General features: G+C 48.3%; 1 protein-coding gene across 7 annotated transcripts in view; it reads right to left on the bottom strand.

Annotated features, from left to right (window-relative positions):
• Positions 1 to 7819: 7819 nt before the first annotated feature.
• Lpin1 (lipin 1) overlaps positions 7820 to 18639 on the bottom strand; it is a 64117-nt gene continuing 53297 nt past the window's right edge. For all 7 annotated transcript variants that reach the window (XM_040730734.1, XM_040730737.1, XM_040730735.1 and 4 more), the window contains 4 exons: positions 17779 to 17931; positions 14765 to 14879; positions 13854 to 13957; positions 7820 to 10392 (listed from right to left, as the gene is read on the bottom strand). In XM_040730734.1, coding sequence (XP_040586668.1) covers positions 10233 to 10392; positions 13854 to 13957; positions 14765 to 14879; positions 17779 to 17931 — 532 coding nt within the window. In that variant the 3' untranslated portion in view covers positions 7820 to 10232. The remainder of the gene's footprint in view (positions 10393 to 13853; positions 13958 to 14764; positions 14880 to 17778; positions 17932 to 18639) is intronic.

The raw sequence follows: 18639 nt of genomic DNA, 5'->3' as shown, positions 1-18639 counted from the left end.
CCATGCACCGCCAGCGACAAAAGGCAAAGATCAGAGCCCCAAAAAACAAGTCGATTGAAGCGGGGCAGAGACCAATGCCAGCACGGGATCCACGAGCCTCACAACTAGGATTCAGATGTTGCTGGTTACCCTGCTTGGACACCCCTTGGGGGAGCGGGGGAGTGAGAAGAAGACATAGCACCAAAGACTCAAGCACTGGAAGTCAGTGAGTAGCAGAGTGAGTTACAGACTGGTTTATTAAGGAAGTTAGACACGCCTTTATTCCCCCTCCCAAGGTCCCATTGGCTCATGGGGCTGACTCTATTGCATGTCCTTTCCTCATTGGTGTCTCTGGTCAGGTGTCTCTTCGTCATCAGTCTCTGGGCGTAGAGGCAGACTTGGCTCAGGGAGGAAGTGCCTGCCCCGCGCATGGCGCATGTGCATGCTCATGAGGGCTAGCCTGGGCACCAGGGGGCAGGGTGACTGCGGCGTGGGTAGGCTGGCCACAGTTTCTCCTACAGCTGAACATGCCATTTCTTTGCCATGTTACTCTACTTAACACATCAGTGACAAAGAACAGAAGGCAGGAGAGGGGCGTGGTGTTCCCCGTCCTTGCCGGGGCTCACACTCTAGTGTGTCTAATTGGCTGGTTTGGTTTGTGGCTCCCCGACTCAGCTTCCTCCAGGAGAGCGTATGTTCCACGGGTGTTCCCATTGCTTGCGCTCTGCTCTGTTCTCCACCCAAACATAGTTGGGCTCTTACAGATATTGTTGAGACAAGATGGGTGAGCTCTGACTGCTGCGAGGAGTCAGGTCTGGTTCACATTTGTTCCTGGTCAAAACAGGAAGTGCTTATCCCCGGTTTCCAAAACGCACATCTCTCAAGCAGCGTTTTTGAAAATCAGATGCACTTGGGTTAGCACAGTGATTCAGCCCTGAGAGCTCTGTGAGCGATGCTTCTAATTGTCCTGTCCTCAACCCCACTGCAGGCTGCTTCCTGCAGGTCACAGGGTTTGTGGCCATCACTCCAGTACTGCCCAGCTCACCTCTGTTGTCAAGTGGATTCACTGCCACTCCTTTTAAGTACCCGGAAAAGCCATGCTTCACCTGAGATCGTCGCATGACTCTCCTAGGCAGCAACCCTAAACCCACCGAATTTCAACTGCTGGAAGCTACATTGGTCCCCCACTGTAAAAATGATTCTGATGGCAGACCCTGCTGCTACTGCTAGGGACAAAATGATATAGGCCTCCCCTGAGGTAAAGTCAAGACTACTGTCTGCTTCATACTCTCCACGGATGTCAAAGGTGTCTCAGGATCACTCCCTTTCCCCCAGGTCTGTAGCCTTCTGAGTAGCTTGGTGTCAGGGAGGCGGTAACTCTGTGGGTGAAACTGATACCACCTGAGGTCCCCACTCACTTCAAGAACTCTTCTTCTTCAGGAGCGTCAGTGAATCGTGATAGACTTTTCTTTTTCAGGGTTCCTACTGAAACACCACGACCAAAGGCAACTTGTAGGGGAAAGGCTTTATTTGGCTTACACTTCCATTTCACTGTTCATCATCAAAGGATTCAGGACAGGAACTCAAACGAGGTACCTGGATACAGGAGCTGATGCAGAGGCCAAGGAGGGTGCTGCTGATTGGCTTGCTCCCCATGTCTTGTTCAGGTTGTTTTCTTATAGAACCCAGGGCCACCTGCCCAAGTGTAGCACTACCCACATAATAAATTCAGAAAATATACCATAGGCTTGCCCACCAGCCAATCTGGCTGGGGCATTTTCTCTTCCAATGTGACTGTAGCCTATTTCACATCAACATTGACATAATAAAATAATGATGATGATAATGATAACAACATCAACAACAACAATAAAGTAGCCAGCAAAGACCTGAAGGATTTGAGGCTGTTTGGCTATCCCGCAATTCCTGCCATAGGTATCCATGGGAATGAGAGGTAACCAGGTTAGGTTTTCCCATTGCTAGAGAAAACTGTCACCCATTTCAGGATGCAAGGCTCTTCACTGATACCTGCTGGACTCAGATTAGGTAAAAAGGAAAAGTTAGATATCTGTGGCTCCCCAAAGATGGAAGGGTCCACACATCTTCAATGTGGAATGACCAATGACCAGTCTCAGGCCCTGACCAATTCCTTTAGCCAATTAGACACTCTACCTTACAACTGCCTGTGAGTTCCCACCTCTCCTTGGAAGGAGGAGCTCTCCCTCAATGGGAGCACTCAGTGGGAGCACTCAGCTTTGACCCATTGGATCTGGGGCACAGGTCTACCTGGCCTGGAAGGAGCTGCCACTACTAGGCACCATTACAAGCTGTGTCCTCATTTCCTTTTCGTTACTGTGAAAAAATACTCTGACCAAAACAAACTTAGGGGAGGTAAGAGTTTACTGGGCTTATACTTTCAGGTCACAGTCCGCCACTGAGTGAAGTCTGGGAAGGAACTTCAAGCAGGAACTTGAAGTAGTTAACACGGAGGAATGCTGACTAGCTCTCTGGCACACTCGGGCTCATGCTCAGCTAGATTTATTTTTATGTTTTGAAAGACATGATCTCAGTCAGGCATGGTGTTCTATATATGCCTTTAATCCGAGAACTCAGAAGGCAGAGGCAGGCGGATCTCTATGAGTTCAAGGCCAGTCTGGTCTACATAGCGAGTTCTAGAATAGCCAAGGCTACATACTGAGACACTGTCCCTCAAACCAAAACAAATGAATAAAAAATAAAGGGGGCGGGGAGGAGGGAAGGGAGAGGTTGCTGGAATTGACAAGCTTGTTTCTAATTTAAATAAAATTTAAAAAATAAAATAAAGGCATGGTCTCCCTGCATAGCTTCAACTGGCCTACAACAAACATTCAAACCAAACCCCTCACCATGCAGGTGGTTTAAATAAGATTCTGTAAAGCCAGCACTCCTACAGGGAGACGGGAAGCAGAAACAGGGTAATCCTGGACACTTGCCGGCCAGCTAGCCTGGATGCAAACAATAAGTCACAAACAAGGGGTGGAGGAGAGGACCAGCATCCAAGATTGTCCTTGGATCTCTACACATATACCATGGATGATGCACACCCACAATCACACACATGAACACATATTCACACACATGAACACATCAGCATACACCATCACACACCAGACATAAGTGTGCCCCACACACACACACATGCATGAACACACATGGACATACACACACATAAACACAAATGTAATCACACAGGAGCACATATGCACCTACAACCACACACATGAACACATGTGCACAATTACACATTGCATGCATAAATATACAAAAAAAGACTCTTTTAAAGTACCTTATCAAAGCCAGTGCCATGTTCCTTACTCTGCAATGTCTGACTGAGCTGAAGAAAACACTCGGTGAAAGAACACTCACCACACATGCACAGGGCCCTGGGTTCCACCCCCAGCACCAGACGAAACAAAGCACAACTGTTCATCACTAGTGAAACACTCAGGCAAGCATGGAGTAAGACTGTTCATCCTAAACCTCAGAAAGGTCAGTGCTTAATGACAAAGATGACTGAAAGAACCAAGTCGAGAAATGAAACATCAAATGCATCTTAGAAACCTAAATTTAGCATCATTTCACAAGCCCCATCAGCTTTCCAGAATGTCTCATTAGTGCTAATTGGGACTCTGACCACTACAGTTTTAGCTGCACTTGATTTTAAATGCCAGTGGGCTTGATTATTGTGCACAAAAAGAATTATGTCAAAAAAAAAACATTTTGAAGTCGGGAGCGTAGCTCACATGTTAGAGTCCTTGACTACATGCATGAAGTCTTGAGTTAAGTTCCCGGCACCACATACGTTGGGTGTGATGATTTACTTACACCTTTAATGGAGGTGAAGGCAAAGCCATCTTCATTCACACTGCAAGCTCTAGTTGCAGACCAGCCTGGGCTCCATGAAACCCCCATCTCAAAATAATAGTAATAATCTCAGCTGGAGATGTGCTCAGCAGTTTCAGAGGACCCCGGCTTGATTCACAGCACTCACGCTGGGCCACTCACAATCACGTGGAACTCCGGTTCCCGTGAAATCAAGTCCCCTCTTCCGACCTCCACAGGCACCCAGCATGTTCCTGGTACTTACATACAAGCAGTCAAAACACTTTTTTTAAAAAAAAGCATAATGGTAATGATAATAAGTTGGTTCAGCTCTACATTTTGAAGATGACTCTTCAAACCTGCGGGGGGCACAGTTGCTCTGTAGGATTTGCCCACTTAACCCATACTAACTTATCCTAATAAAAGCATGTATGTGGGCCCATGAACTAACTGCTGGGAAAGACCCAGGTGAACTATACTTTGTTGTTAAATTCTATTTGCATCATTCTTTCTGTGATGTCTGGTAATAAGAACCCAAACTCTGGTCCAGATCTGAATCACTTTCAGACCTCTAAGGGATGGATCACCCAATCAACTAGCACTGTGTGTTTTTTTTTGTTTTGTTTTGTTTTGTTTTGTTTTTTTAAGATAACCCTGAAAAGTGGACCAAGAAGACAAAGCGTTCTGGAGGAAAAGAGCAAAGTCCTGGAATGAATGTGTGACTTGAAAATGTAAACTGTTCCTCCTCAGCTTGGATCTGTAGACCGTCTCAAAAAGGGATGTTTTTACAGCCACAGCAGAAACATGACTGGCTACGCCTCCATTTGTTTGTCTTTTGCAAAACGAATGTGACTTGCTGGGGTTCCAGCCTCGGGAGAAAGTGACGGTGCTGGTGGTTACTTTCTGAAGTGAAACTTCAAACCACTATCTCCGGTGCACAAAAGGCACAGTGAGTCACAGGAAGAGGCCACTTGCTTGCAAAAAGAAACTCATTAAAAGTAATGCAGGCTGAACGGACTTCCTGCACCAGTCAACAGATCCCTGGCACCGGGACCATCTCAGGAAGGAAGGGACCATTAGGAATCTGGGCACATCCACCATAGCCCTGTTCCCTGAGCTCTCACTCTGGCTAGGTTGCCAGGCCTGTGGCTCCCATCTGAGATGCCCCTGGAAGGCAGATGTCACTGGATGTCTCCTGCCACAGGGTCACAAGGACACCCCGTGACTTAAGCGAGTACCTGTGGCTGGATCTCCAAGGTCCTCTCTAGGAAGAGGTGAGATTTTCTTTTGCACCCGGCTTGAACAGGGTGGGGTGGAGCCGAAGTGAGTCCTTGGTGGACAGCATTCCTGAGGTAGCTGGATGAAAGGCAGATGTGTGCACAGGCCTGGGCTGCATTATCTTCACCATGTGAATACATCTAAAACCCCACAAAGGACTTATTAAAATGTATCGCAGAGGCCCATGCCCAGTTATAGGTCAGTAGGACTAGGTAAGATTCCCCAACATGTGTGTTTTTAACAAACTCCCTGATGCTCCAGGGCTAAACCAGACTTAGAGAACTACAAAGAATGTGTTTTAAATCTAAACAGACACACTGCTCAGCCTCCAACGTCCATGAAGAATTTGGGCCTTAAGTTGAGCTAATCTGAGGGACATCGATATTTGCAGTCCCCTGAAGAAACTCTCCTGCCCCTATACAAGTCCAGTCCACAACCTGGCTGCTCTCCAAGCTACATGTAAGGAGGGGCCTTTCGGTCAGAACAGAGGCTGCTTTGCAAGGCTATTTGGCCAAACCAGAACCAACTGTGCCCCCCGGTGGCCACTGGCTTCCACTGACTTCCAGGGTCATCCTCATTCATACTCTGCTTTCCTTGGGGACCAAGCCCGACTTGTACCTTAAGTGACAGCAGTTGTCATCTTTGATGCTACAGGATTGAAAGAGGGGTGACAATTGTATCAGCCTTGCTAGAGATGTAGGACAAGTCCTTGCCTAGCATGCATGAAGCCCTGGGTCCAATTCCCAGTACCAAATAAGCCCATCATAGTAGCACAGACCTGTGACCCCAGCAACTTGATGGCTAGAGAGATAACGATCAAAATTCAAAGTCATCCTTGGCTATAAATTGAGTTCCAGGCCATCCTCATGGGACCTTGTCTTTAAAATAAATGGGCACTGACGGATAAGCACTTGTCTCATAGTGAGAGGACCAGCATTCAGATCCCCAGAACCAACGCAAAAAAAAAAAAAAATCCAGGCAGATCCGGTGGCTGCCTGTAATCCCTACAATTCACAAGGCAGGCATGGGATCCAGGTGCAAACTCTAGAAAAAGGAGAAATCCCAGGGGGCTTCTGCCTCTCCTAGGTTTAAGGGAATGGGCTCAGTGCGTTTCACACTCCAGGGTCATGATGACAGAAGATACAAAGTGAGGTGGGCGAGCAAGGGGAGGGGGGGACACAGCTCTCAGCTCTGATACTGGGACTTCAGGCCTGCTGAGGTACGGTTAGTGCCGGAACCTGCTCATTTCAAAGTGGGCCTCTAACAGTCCACAACTGCACATTATCTTTCACAAAAGGGCACTCTGTGGCCCAAAGAAGATAGCTAAGACCTGCCATCTATGTTCCTGGCCCCTAATGTAAAACAGAGGCCTGTTACTCTTTGAAACCAAAGCACCAAGCACTTCAAATGTGCGCATGATCTCAGCTCATCATGGGAAAGCCTAAGCATCCGAAATAGTTGTCTGCATGGGGGTGTGGGCTGTGGGACAACAGGAGAGCCTCGGGTGCCACTGTAGGGGTGATGTGTCAAAGGGAAAAGAGAACACATAAATGAATAGCCTAGAGACACGTTTATCCTGGTTTTTATTTCTGGTAGGAGCGTAGGCATTGCAGTTGGGTAGAACGCATGTGTGGAGATGGAGCATTTATTCTGCTGTGTAAGATGCATTGTGCCTACAGGCACCCACGTGGTTGTTGGGATGTGGACTTCATGAGGTATTCAGCTTCAGTTTCTATTCAGCAGCACCTTTAACATTTGGGGACATCCTCTTCTATTTACTCCATGAACACATAAAAGCCAAAGCAGCAATTTATGGGAAGCCTCTGGCCATTACAAGTGCACCATGTTGATAGGACTGTCCCCTGCTTAAATGATTGAGCTGGCCAAGGGCTGTGATGGATCCCTTCGAAATGAAAGACAAACTAAGGACAAATGTCTAAGAGAGGAGGGCACCCCGCATGGTAAACAGTGACTAGGGGGTGGGGACCTTTGGGACACTGCATACTGAGCCTTCTCTGAGCTTGCTGGCTTCTCAGAAGTCCCTCCAGACCAAGGAAGAGGCTGCTTATTCCAAACAGGTCTCTCAACCTGATGACCCAATGCAGGCTGTGCAGGACCACATGTTTCCTCCTCTTCCATGGGAAGAATACATCCATGTCTCTCCTACCCATCTCGGGGATAAACACAGTTGCCTTGATAATCCACATGAACTCAACGGAAAACATGCTGATTCCCACAGTGAACGGTTTGGAAGCTTAAGCATTCCTCCATGTGTGTTCCCGTCCATTTGTGTACAGGATCCTAGATGGGCCTTGCACACCAATGCATGTAGAAGCTGGGACCTTAGGTATTGCCCACCTCAGGGACAGTCTACTGTGTTTACTGAGACAGGGCCTCTCATTGGGATTCCAGTCTGTCCAGCCAGGGCCAGAGACCCACCCATCCTCACCTACCCCAGTACTGGGATTACAAATGCACACTTCCCCATTTGGCTTCATACATGGATGGTAGGGATAGAACTTGAATGTTCACGCTTGCATGGCAAGTACTTTACCACCTGAACCATCTCCCTGACAAGGGTTTTTTTTTTCCAAGTTAAGGACTAAGTATTGTATATGATAAAACACAAGAAAAATAAATAAATAAATAAATAAATAAAAGCACCTTAAGAACATACAAAACAATTTGAAATCCATGTGCCTGATTTTCTGAAGTCCTTCATCCATTTCGTTTATTACAGACATTTCTAGTTCTGCAGCGAGCACAACACGATGAAATATTACATTGATTTTCATCACTGCACCGGCATTCACAAACACACAGCCAATGCTGTAAATACAACACACTGAAGTAGTGATCCAAACCTGAGACCCAAAGGGGAATTCTCTGCGAAAATAGAAGCATGTCTCTGCAATGTGCCCGGGGTATTCTCCACCCTGTGTGACCAACATTTGAGGACTTGTCACTATGGAATGAGTCACTCATTTCCACGAGCAACTTTGAAATGTGTGGTACTCATATAGTATTTCAGCATGTGACCCTGGGGCCACTGGGTTACAGTGCATATGCAGATAAGCCAACTTGAGTGAGCCTGGGCACAGCTCACATTCGGCTCGTGCATGGGAAACTCCCTGAAGGTGTTTGCTCACACCACTAACTGGACGGAGCTCAGGAAGGATTTCAGAGTATGGTTTTTGTGGAAGGTGTGCTCTAATTCATGATGGAGTGATGGGGAGGTTTATGGTATTTCAAAACTAGATTCCCAAGTCAGTAGAGAGGATTGCTGTGTGTTTGAGACCATGTGTTGCAGATCAGCCTTGGTTATATAAATAGATCCTGACTCCAGCCATTGTAAGCTCTCAGAAAACAGAGGACTGCAGAGGGCAGGTGAAGGGAGATTCCAAAGCTTCTCCCAGGAGAGGCCCACGAGCCTCTGCAGATCAATGAGTTCGTCTCAGTCCATGGCGATCCAAATGCACTCAAAACACTCCAGTGGCAGGACTAATGTGGCCTCTGAAGGTCACTAGAGGACACGCATGAGCTCACTGCGACAGGACTATGCTTACTTCCTTCCTTCGCTCCCGGAAGGAACCTGCACACTCAAGTCCATGTTCCTCCATCCACCTACGGCCCACAGCAGGTGTGCTTTTCTTGTCCATTCCTATGACCTATGTGAACCACATCCGACCTTAACAGAACCCAACAACTACAACAGCAGCAATGACACTAGGTTTTCTTTCACAGAAAGAGTAACAATCCATTCTGGGTTTTTTTTTCACCCTCTTTCTTTTTTTCCCTTTTTCTTTTTTTCTTTCTTTTTTTTTGTTTTGGTTTTTTGTTTGTTTGTTTGTTTCTTCTGACCCAAACAATGAGATTTGAATAGGAAGATCTTTCAGCAGGAAAGCATTCTTTAAAAAAATAAAACTTCCAAAAGTAAAGCAAAAATCTTTTACCAAAATACTTTTCTTTTTTTTCACATTTTTCTGAGACAGTTCAACTACTACCCTCTATCAACTTAAAGAACATCACTCAAATTCCTTTTTTTTTTCTTGCCCTTAGACTGAATGGAAAATTAATGGTTCAGAAATTCCAGAAGGTCAGTGTGTGACATAGACAGAATAAGGCTCTTTGGATTGTCTAGCACACTTAACTTTAATGTACTCATGACAGCTGCAATCCTAAGGATGTGGCTAGGATGCACACAACAGCAGCCCGATGAGATCAAAGTAATAAATAATATCTGCAAAGAAAATAACCTAACCTCTGGAGACTACATTTCTTAAAGCCAACCGCTGTCTTCAGGGGCATCATTTTCGTATGGCCTAGGTGCTGCTCTAGTCCCCTTTAGTGGTGCTTCCTGGCTGATGGCGGGTGGGATGCAGACATGAGACGCTGCCTTAGAGACCATCATTTTAACGTACAGCGTCTTACAGAGAACTCAACAGTGCGCTCTAAGCAAATGCCTGCAGCGGGTGTGTTAAGGCATAAACAGCCCAGCCTTGAGCTATGAGGGGTAGGGAGAGATGCACCAGCGACATGGACCATCTTTAACCAGAGCAGTTAGAGAACATAACACCTACAGTAAGACCAAGTCAGTGATACCTCAAAGGACCGTCTATAAAGTCGAAGCCTGAAGGCTGGGACCTAGTGAGGCCCAGGTTCCCTTCAGAGCACTCAGACTCAGAAAAGAGCCTATCCCTATGTGTGGAGGCAGCAAGGATGTCACTGTCATAGAAGTGTGCCTCTTAGGCTACCAAAAACTGCCCACCAGAGTTCCTGGGGGGCGCACTGATACTGAGACTGCTCTCAGGTGTCCCGCCTGCTTCTGTAAGGGGTCACCACCCATACTGCACACTAACTGCTGGCACAGCTGGAGAGAGCAGCATTGTGTATGTTAAACCAGACAGAGGACTGCTTTGCACACGGCTAGTGCACCCAATCCTTGCGTAGCCCATGGGATGAGATGCAGCCTCCATCCGCCCTCCACGCTGAGAACGTCACCCCAGGGCGGGTGGGTCCAGGGAGACATGCTTTTCTCCTAGGCAGATGGCCGCACATCAGCCTTCCCAGCAGCTCCAGGGTTCCCACAACCTATCCTTTAATGCTTGGATGTATCAAGCGGAGGCTGAATGTACGTCCTGGTTTTCAAAGGGCGGCAGTGGCTCTCTCCAAAAGGTGAAGTTACTGAAAGTGTCTGAACAGGGGAAGTCGGAGGAATGGCTTCTCTTCAGCAATGGGAAGACATGGTCAACCACCTCACAGAGCCTCACATACCTGCCAGGCAAAAAGGACAGTAGTTCATTACCCACGGAGCCACACCCAGACGCATGAAGGGCAGGGCCAGACTCTGGGCTGCACTGTGGGCTGGGGAGGAATATACTATCCCAACCCCGGTGAGCAGCCATCTCCCTGCCTCAGTGGAACAATCCTCGCCTCATGAATTAGCTGGAAGTGAGAGGGGGAGACAGAACGGGCAAAGATGAGAAGGCTCCCAGGAGCAGTCAGCCTGACTATGCATGAAGAGCAGACAAAAGGAGCAGAAGTGCCAGGGGTGGACAGAGGGAGGTCAGAACATCAGGCGTATTGGCCTGCCATGGTAGACACATGCAAAATATCTGCCACAGTGGCCACATGGGGCGTGTCTGCCATGGGGGCCACATGTGGGTGGGGTGCCTGCCACAGAGGTCACATGTAGGATGCCTGCCATGGTGGCCATATGTGGGGTGTTGGAGAGGAACCATTGGCAAAGCACATCTGTAGAGCGCTGAGACTACCACATTCGCAGTGACAAGACACAGGGCCATGGGCTTATCAAAATGCAGACTTGGCATCAATCCTGCCCAGTGCCAGCTGTGTGAGCTCAGGCAAAGGCTTTTGCCTTTTCACACCCCGACTCCCTCTACCGTAAAGGAAGGAAAATGAAAACTGCCACTTGCTTAGCATCAGAAACAGAATAGCATGGGCAGTGATTGAGTGTCCTGTACTGGAAACTCATCATTCAACGACGGATCATCTACACTTCTGGAAACCGTCCCAGGCCACGGGTCAGCAAGCTTGAGGCCTCCTCCAGCCTTACACACTCTGTGACTCTGGGCAAGCATCTTGTCCTCCCTGAGCTTCAATCCCTTCATCCTCACAGTGTGTGGGGCTGGACCACACAGTAGTCTCCAGCACTCCCTACCTCAGGGCTTTTCCTCTATCCCCAGGAAGATGCTGCCTAGCCACAGCCTGCACTACAGAAAGAAGGCAGCTACATGAAATCAACCTGGAAGGCCTCCAGGCTCCTCCCCACAGGGATTTGGACACGCTCAATCCTCCCCCACATAGCCTAGACTCCTGTGTGACAGGCCGTGGGTTCTCTTGTGCCGAGAACCAAAAGGGGCTTTCAAAATGCAAACTCCAGAAATTAGCATGTTCTGAGGCATGAAATGACTTATTCAATAAGGCTGCGTGTGTGTTTAATAAAGGGCCTCCAACGGACTTGTGAGAAACAGTGTGCTTGCACAGAGCGGAGGAAACCTCTCTCAGCAATACACTAAGAATTATGTCTTTCCTAGGGATTAAAACAAACAAATTTTCTAAATACCTCCTGACTTGAAAGCCTATTAGCCTGAGGTTTGTGGCTATGGGAGATGGGAGGAGGGAACTGTCCCCTGCCAGGCGGCGGAAGTCACCAGAACCAAGCTGGCGAGGCTCACGTGCCCTGGCAGCAGTGCCTGCTCCATCTGGGTGGCCCATTCCACCCTCCAGGCATGGGGCTCCCTAGAGCAAGGACAGGAAATCCCCTGACTATAAAGGAGGATAGTCCTGAACTCGGTCCCCCACCCAGACGGCCTTCACCAAATAAAGACCGTTCACAAGAACATCCCAGGCTCCCAGGGACAAGACAAGCACCTGCTTGGCTAGAAATGGTCATACCCAGGGGCCTGCAAGAAGGCTCAGCAGGAAAAGAAGTGCTTGTCTGAAAAGTCTGGAAGCCTGAATTCAAAACCTGGAAGCCACATAAAGGCCGGAGGAGCAAATAGCATCCACAGTTGCCCTCTGATCTCCACATGCATGCCACGGCACATGCACTTGCCTGTGCGTACACACACGCACACACACACACACACACACACACACACACACACACACATATGCACACACACATTAATAATTAAAAGAAAACATCATACCAAGTTCTAGGCCTTGGTATACCTACTCCCTGAAGACAGAGGATTCATCTCAGAGCACCTGTCTCAATACCACACAGGTGAAAGGATCCCAAGTGACTGCTACAGGGTAGGAGGGCTCTGGCTCCATCTTCTTCTCTTCCCACACCTACAGAGCTGTCGGGCCTCTGACCTTTCTATGAAGCCAGGAAGCCAGGGCTCCCTCACATCTGGAACTGCTCTAGTCAAGCTGGACTCTATCTAGTCCAGCTGCAAAAAAAAACAAACAAACCATCTTCAAAGTGAGAAACTGCTCTGGTGGTCTCATCTGGAAATCCAGACTGGCCTGCAACTCGATATGCAGTCTACGGCTGGCCTCAAACCCAGGGCAATCCTCCTGCCTCTGCTTTCCCAGGGTGCAGGGATTACAGGTGTGAGTCATGACCATGCCTAGCTCGAAAACCATGAGAGGTGCCTGCAAACACCAGAAGGACTCTGGCAGCGACTCCCCAGATCCACCGCTCCGTTTATGGCAGTGTTGCCAGCACTCAAGCCAGAAGCTATTTTCCAGTTTGGTGCAGATCACAGGAAGAGATACGCAGTGTCTGCAGCGGAAGAGGCAGAGGGAGAGTGCCTGCCTGGGCTGATGTACCCAGTCGGGCTGACACGAGAGACCCATGTGAGGCAAGGCAGAGGCAAGAGTGACTGACGCTACATGTACCGCAATGCCTTGTTCAATACCGCAACCCAGATGGGTGTGGTGGCCCGCCCTGTAATCCCAGCACTGGGGAGAATGAAGGAGATTGCAAAGTCCAAAGCCAACCTGGGCTCCATGGCAAGATCCTGTCTCAAACAAAGCAAACAGCAGCAAGCTAGGGGCAGAGAAGGGCACCCCCTGCAGTGCAGTGCTCACCTAGCATGCCCAAGGCCCTGGGCTCTGTCCCCAGCACCATGCGGAACAAAGCGTGACTTCCCATGGTTCACCTGGGTAACATCCCTAATTGACAGTCTAACTCAGCCAATTGAAGTTCTAGAACTCATTCAATTCCATTCCACAGATGACTCTTGCCTCTAGTTGGGGCTTTACACCCTGTGGGATCTGACTTCGTTCTAACTGTCCCAAAACTAAGCTGGAGACCGAAGACATGGAGTTGAACTCCATTTTTAGAGGAATTAAAGATTAAAACAGGGGCTGGAGAGATGGCTCAATGATAAATTGCCTTCCCTGAAGGAATGAGAACTTGAGATTCTCAATGCCCACATAAAAAGTCAGATATAATACAAGCCTGCAACCCCGTGCTGAAAACTCCCTGCAGCCAGGCTAGCCCATTGGCTAAGCTTCAAGTTCAATGAGAAACGTTGTCTCAAAACTTAAGGGAAGAATGATTGAGGAAGATGCATGACGATGACCTCTAACCTCCATAGATATGAACACATATGTGTATACATACATGTACACACACACACACACACACACAAAGATGAAAACAAAGGTAGCAATGGCTAAAAGTGACTGCAATGGACAGTGATGTTGGCTTTGGGACAGAGAGGGGGATCCAGTTCTTGGGAAGCTGATATACTCACGAGCTGATGTTGGTCTTGGCATGCTCCTGCACCAGCTCGCCCTTGGGGTTGACAGTGAAGATCCTGTTCAGTGACACCCCCACTTGCTTGTAGGAGTACACATCCTATGTACAGAAAAGGTGATTTAACGTGTCAGGGTGGGCGAGGAGTTCACCGTACAAACAAGCACACACCACCTTTCACGGAACGTCACGTGATCCAGTTTTCACTAATGGGCGCTGCACCTCAGGGAGACAGGGACACATTCAGCTAGCTTTCCTCCTGGGGCCTCAGTTCCTTCAACTCTTCAGGACCTGAGCTAACTAACTCTGTCCCCTACCACGCCGGCTGGCATTCCTCAGGTTTACTTCCTAACCCTTTTCTCATTGCATAATAAGCTGCCAGAGGTTTGAAAAGCAGAATTTTTCAGCTGAGTAGTGAATACCCAGATAGGTTCTACAGAACACAGAACCTTCTAGCAACAGTGGGTCATGTACACAACATCCCCACACCTTCCTGTCACCCTAGGAGTCTTTGCTGCAGGCTTCAAACTGAACTTTCCAAAAAGGTTGGGTCACACACGCAGTCTCCACTCATTTCCTTTACCCGGGGAGATCTCACTACATGCTTCCGGCTGGAGGCACTGGACCCAACCCTGCCTCAGGCAGGGCTGGCATGGTGGGCCCATCTAGAGGGAGGGACCCAGTACCTCAGAGCCCTTGTGTTATTCATTGAGTAATGCACAATTGCAAGTTTGTCGTCCAGGTCACCAGCTTCAAAATCAAAGATGCCCAGAGGCCATGTCTGACTGATCTCTAACCTCTCTGCCTTAGGAGGACATTCGCTTTACATGTACTCCTCGGCCAGCCCCTGTGAAAGCTGCCAGCACCAAGGGCAACTTCTGAGGCTCCATGGACCCCTCGGGTACTTACAGCAGGACGGTTCCCAAAAGCAGCGTAGAAGGGTTCTGTGTTCGGGAAAAACAGGTTTTTGATGTCTGTCAAGCACTGGACTTTGAACTTTTCTGGCTTCTTTTCAATCACTTCTCTATTAAAACAAACAAATAAATAACTGGTCAGCGCGGGAGGACTTAAGTTTGCATTAAAGTGGTGTGAGGGCCACGGAAGCTGCTTAGTGGGTAAGGAGGCTCTTTGCCTAGTCCAACAGCCTGAGTGTATGCCCCAGAGCCAGGTTAGAGGGAGGGGAGTGGCCCCTTCGTGCTGCCCTCCGACTTACACACACACACACACACACACACACACACACACTCACACACACACTCACACACTCACACACACTCACACTCACACACACACTCACACACACACTCACACACACTCACACACACACTCACACACACTCACACACACACACTCACACACACACACACACACACACACACCAAGCTCACTGGTGAGCACACAGACCAAGTTCCAAGAACATCTATAAATGAAAGGGAGGCAGTGTAGGGGACTGCAGTCATTACAGGAAGTCAAGAGTCATGTGACACGGCATGAGCTAAGAGAAGGGAGATCACTTCCAATAAGAAGACACTGGACACTGTCGATATCTAGTTAGGATGACACTCTTTTTTTAATTGAGTGTTATTTGTATGTATGTGTGTCCATGTGCCAAGTGTGTGGGGGTGGCCTGTACAGGCCGAAGGATGATATCCAATCCCCTGGTCTGCAGTGGCTGTGAGCCATCCAGCATGGGTGCTGGGACTCAAACTCTGGCCCTCTGCAAGAGCTCTGCTATTAGCTGCTGAGCCATTTCTCTAGCCCCAGGATAAAAATTCTTAGATCAAAAATAGAGGAGGAAAAAGGAAAACTGCTACAAAAATCTGGTCGTGATGGCAACAACATGTAGTCCTAGAGCTAGAGAGGCAGAGGCATGGGGATGTCTAAAAATGCAAGGGTTAGCATGGTCTACCTACGGAGTCCCAGGCCAAAACACGGTCACATGGTGAGACTCTTCCTAAGGCCCTTCTGCAAACATCCCATGGGGAGTAAAAAGATGGTCTCCAGAAACGTTGTTCGGTGCTGTGCTTCGGGTGCTCGCCAGAGAACAATGCAAGAAAAGGTAAATACAAACTATAAAACTTAGAAGGAATTAGGGGTCAAAAAGATATGATGGACCTTCTTGATTAAAATTATAAAAACTCAGAGCTGGAGAGATGACTCATCAGAGAAGAACACTGGCTGCTCTTCCAGAGGACTCGGGTTCAATTCCCAGCACCCACATGGCAGCTAGTAACTGCCTGTAACTCCAGTTTCAGATGATATGACATCTTCACACAGACATACTTGCAAGCAAAAACATGAATGCCCATCAAGTAAAAAAGTAAATAAAGTATAAAAAAATACTAAAAGCTCATTGAAATGGACAAGAAAAACCTAAATAAAATAGACAGACCAGATTCTTGAATTATATTGAGCTATTCTAAACTGGCCTCTAGATTCATTGCATTTGTAATCAAATCTTAACAGACCTTTGGATGCTTTAATGAAACTTGGTTCCGAAAGTCACATGGCAGACCAGTGGGCCTGACACAGCTTAGACACTGATGAGTATGGGACACAAGCACTGGGACCATGGATAGTAGTCAGAAGAGGCCAGCTAAAAGGACTCAGAGTGCATGCGTGCATGTGCACAGTGGCCGGGGTCCGTCTCGGGTGTCATTCCTCAGGTGCTGTCCCCTCTTCTGTTTTTCAGACAAGCTTTCTCACTGGTCTAGAATTCACCAAATAGGCAGGCTGACTGGCCAACGAGGCCCAGGGATCCACCTGTCTCTGCCACCACACCCCATTATATCTTAAGCGACTAGAACTTGTGCCAGACAGCACAGCCAAAGTTAATCATGATAAGGTAACAAGACTGACGACTGCCATCCTACTGTGTGCTCAGCCTGTTTGTTTGACCTGCTTTTAAGTGAACAATGTAACATCAACTTTAACTGCCTTGGAGTTCCCATGTGATCAGTTTTTTACAACCTAAGCTAATGGATAACTGTAATCTTAATTTATGGACTCTTCCATGCCCCTGCCCCAGAGTAACACATATATGTTTGTGTGATGTGATAATAATTTACTGAAAGCAGCAAAAAAGGAGGTTAGAAGCAATCTTATAAATTGAACATCCCACCCTAAGTGTTGAGCATGGCATTTGGATACTGTTTGGTAAGCCACGGCGTTTGTTATCTGGGTCAGCCAGGGTCAGTTTGAGTCAGTGACTTAATACCTTGTGAAATTCTGTTTCTGTAAAGTGTCCTACACACACACACACACACACACACACACACACACACACAGAGGGACAGATGCACACACACACAGAGACAGACAGACAGACACACATACATACATACACACATATATACAGGGACACACGCAGACATGGGGACAGATTCACAAGCCAGGCAGGACAGATTCAGACATGTGATGGACAGACAAGAGGACAGAACACATATGGAGAAGAAAGTAGAGAATTCAAATCTGGGCTCATTCTTGGTTAGATGACACCAAGAGGGGAAGTCTTCCATTAATGTGATACTGAAGTATTATTGGTGACTCGAGTTTATTATTAATGCATTCAAAGAGACTATATTTTGATACATTCTGCAAGGAATTGGTAATGCATTTAACACACACACACACACACAACACACACACACACACACACACACACACACACACACACACACACGGATACTGAGGCTCACATTCCTCTTCATACTTGCAAAGCAAGGGCATTTATCAACCGAGTCACCTCTCCAGTCCAACAGTCTACTCATTGTGCAAAACTTGCAATGAGGAAGAGAGAACAGGGCTAGCCAGCAGGTCAGCGTATGGGGGTCGGCTGGCGGGACAGTACCCGTGCAGAGCATGGGGTTGGCTGGCAGGGCAGTACCTGTGCAGGACATGGGGAGGGGACGGCAGAGCAGTACCTGTGCAGGGCAGAGAAGAGGCTGCTTGGGCTGAGCAGAAGTGGTCCCTGCGGCAGCACCGTGCCCCTCTCGTTGACCCAGTGCAGGTAGCCCCTTGTCATGTCCGCCATCCCAATGGCACGTGCTGAACAGTAGAGAAACTTGTAGCCGTTCCTGAAAGACACAAAACATCCACTTTGAACAGCATTGTAGGATGGAACTTTGCAGCATCCCAACCCCTTACCTCTACCTGCCCTCTGAAGAAAGGCATGGTCACAAGGCCCCACGTGGAAAATTCTGTATTCTGTAAAATGTTATTTCCAGTTGACAACGAGCCTGAACGCCTCTCACTGCATCATAGACAAGCTCTCTGAGTCCGAGCTAGAGTAGCTTTCCGTTATGATAAGCCACCACTCACCTCTTCTACATACCAGACCACACCATGCTTCCCACAGCTGGATGGACAGTGGCACAGAGCCCTTGGTAAGCATGAGAGTGGAGGGACACTTCTGGGGGTGGAGTAGGGTGGTGAGACTCGTCCACCACTGAGAAGGACACCACTACAGGCTGACCCACCCACGTCTCTGCATAGTCTGAGGCTCTCCCCATCATCCCTCAGCCACAGCAGCCGTGGGGTACAGGGAGACGGGGAAAGGTGCCAGTACACCATCTGCTCTTGATGGTCAGTGACCGACACGGCGTCTGGAGAACACTGGGGCAAAGTATGACAGAGCATCCTGTACCCAGGTTTCTCATCCTGCCACAGCCTCAGCCTGCTTGATTAAACAATACTGGGCTGGAGAAATGGCTCCAACAGGGGAAGCCTGACCACCTGCAATCCACCCAGAACCTGCAGAGAGAGACGGATGCGCTGGCACCATC

Source organism: Mesocricetus auratus, unplaced genomic scaffold, assembly GCF_017639785.1.
Source record: "Mesocricetus auratus isolate SY011 unplaced genomic scaffold, BCM_Maur_2.0 Super-Scaffold_100024, whole genome shotgun sequence".
Lineage (NCBI taxonomy): Eukaryota > Metazoa > Chordata > Mammalia > Rodentia > Cricetidae > Mesocricetus > Mesocricetus auratus.
The sequence above is the reverse complement of the archived record's forward strand: the minus strand, read 5'-3'. Positions and strand labels throughout refer to the sequence as shown.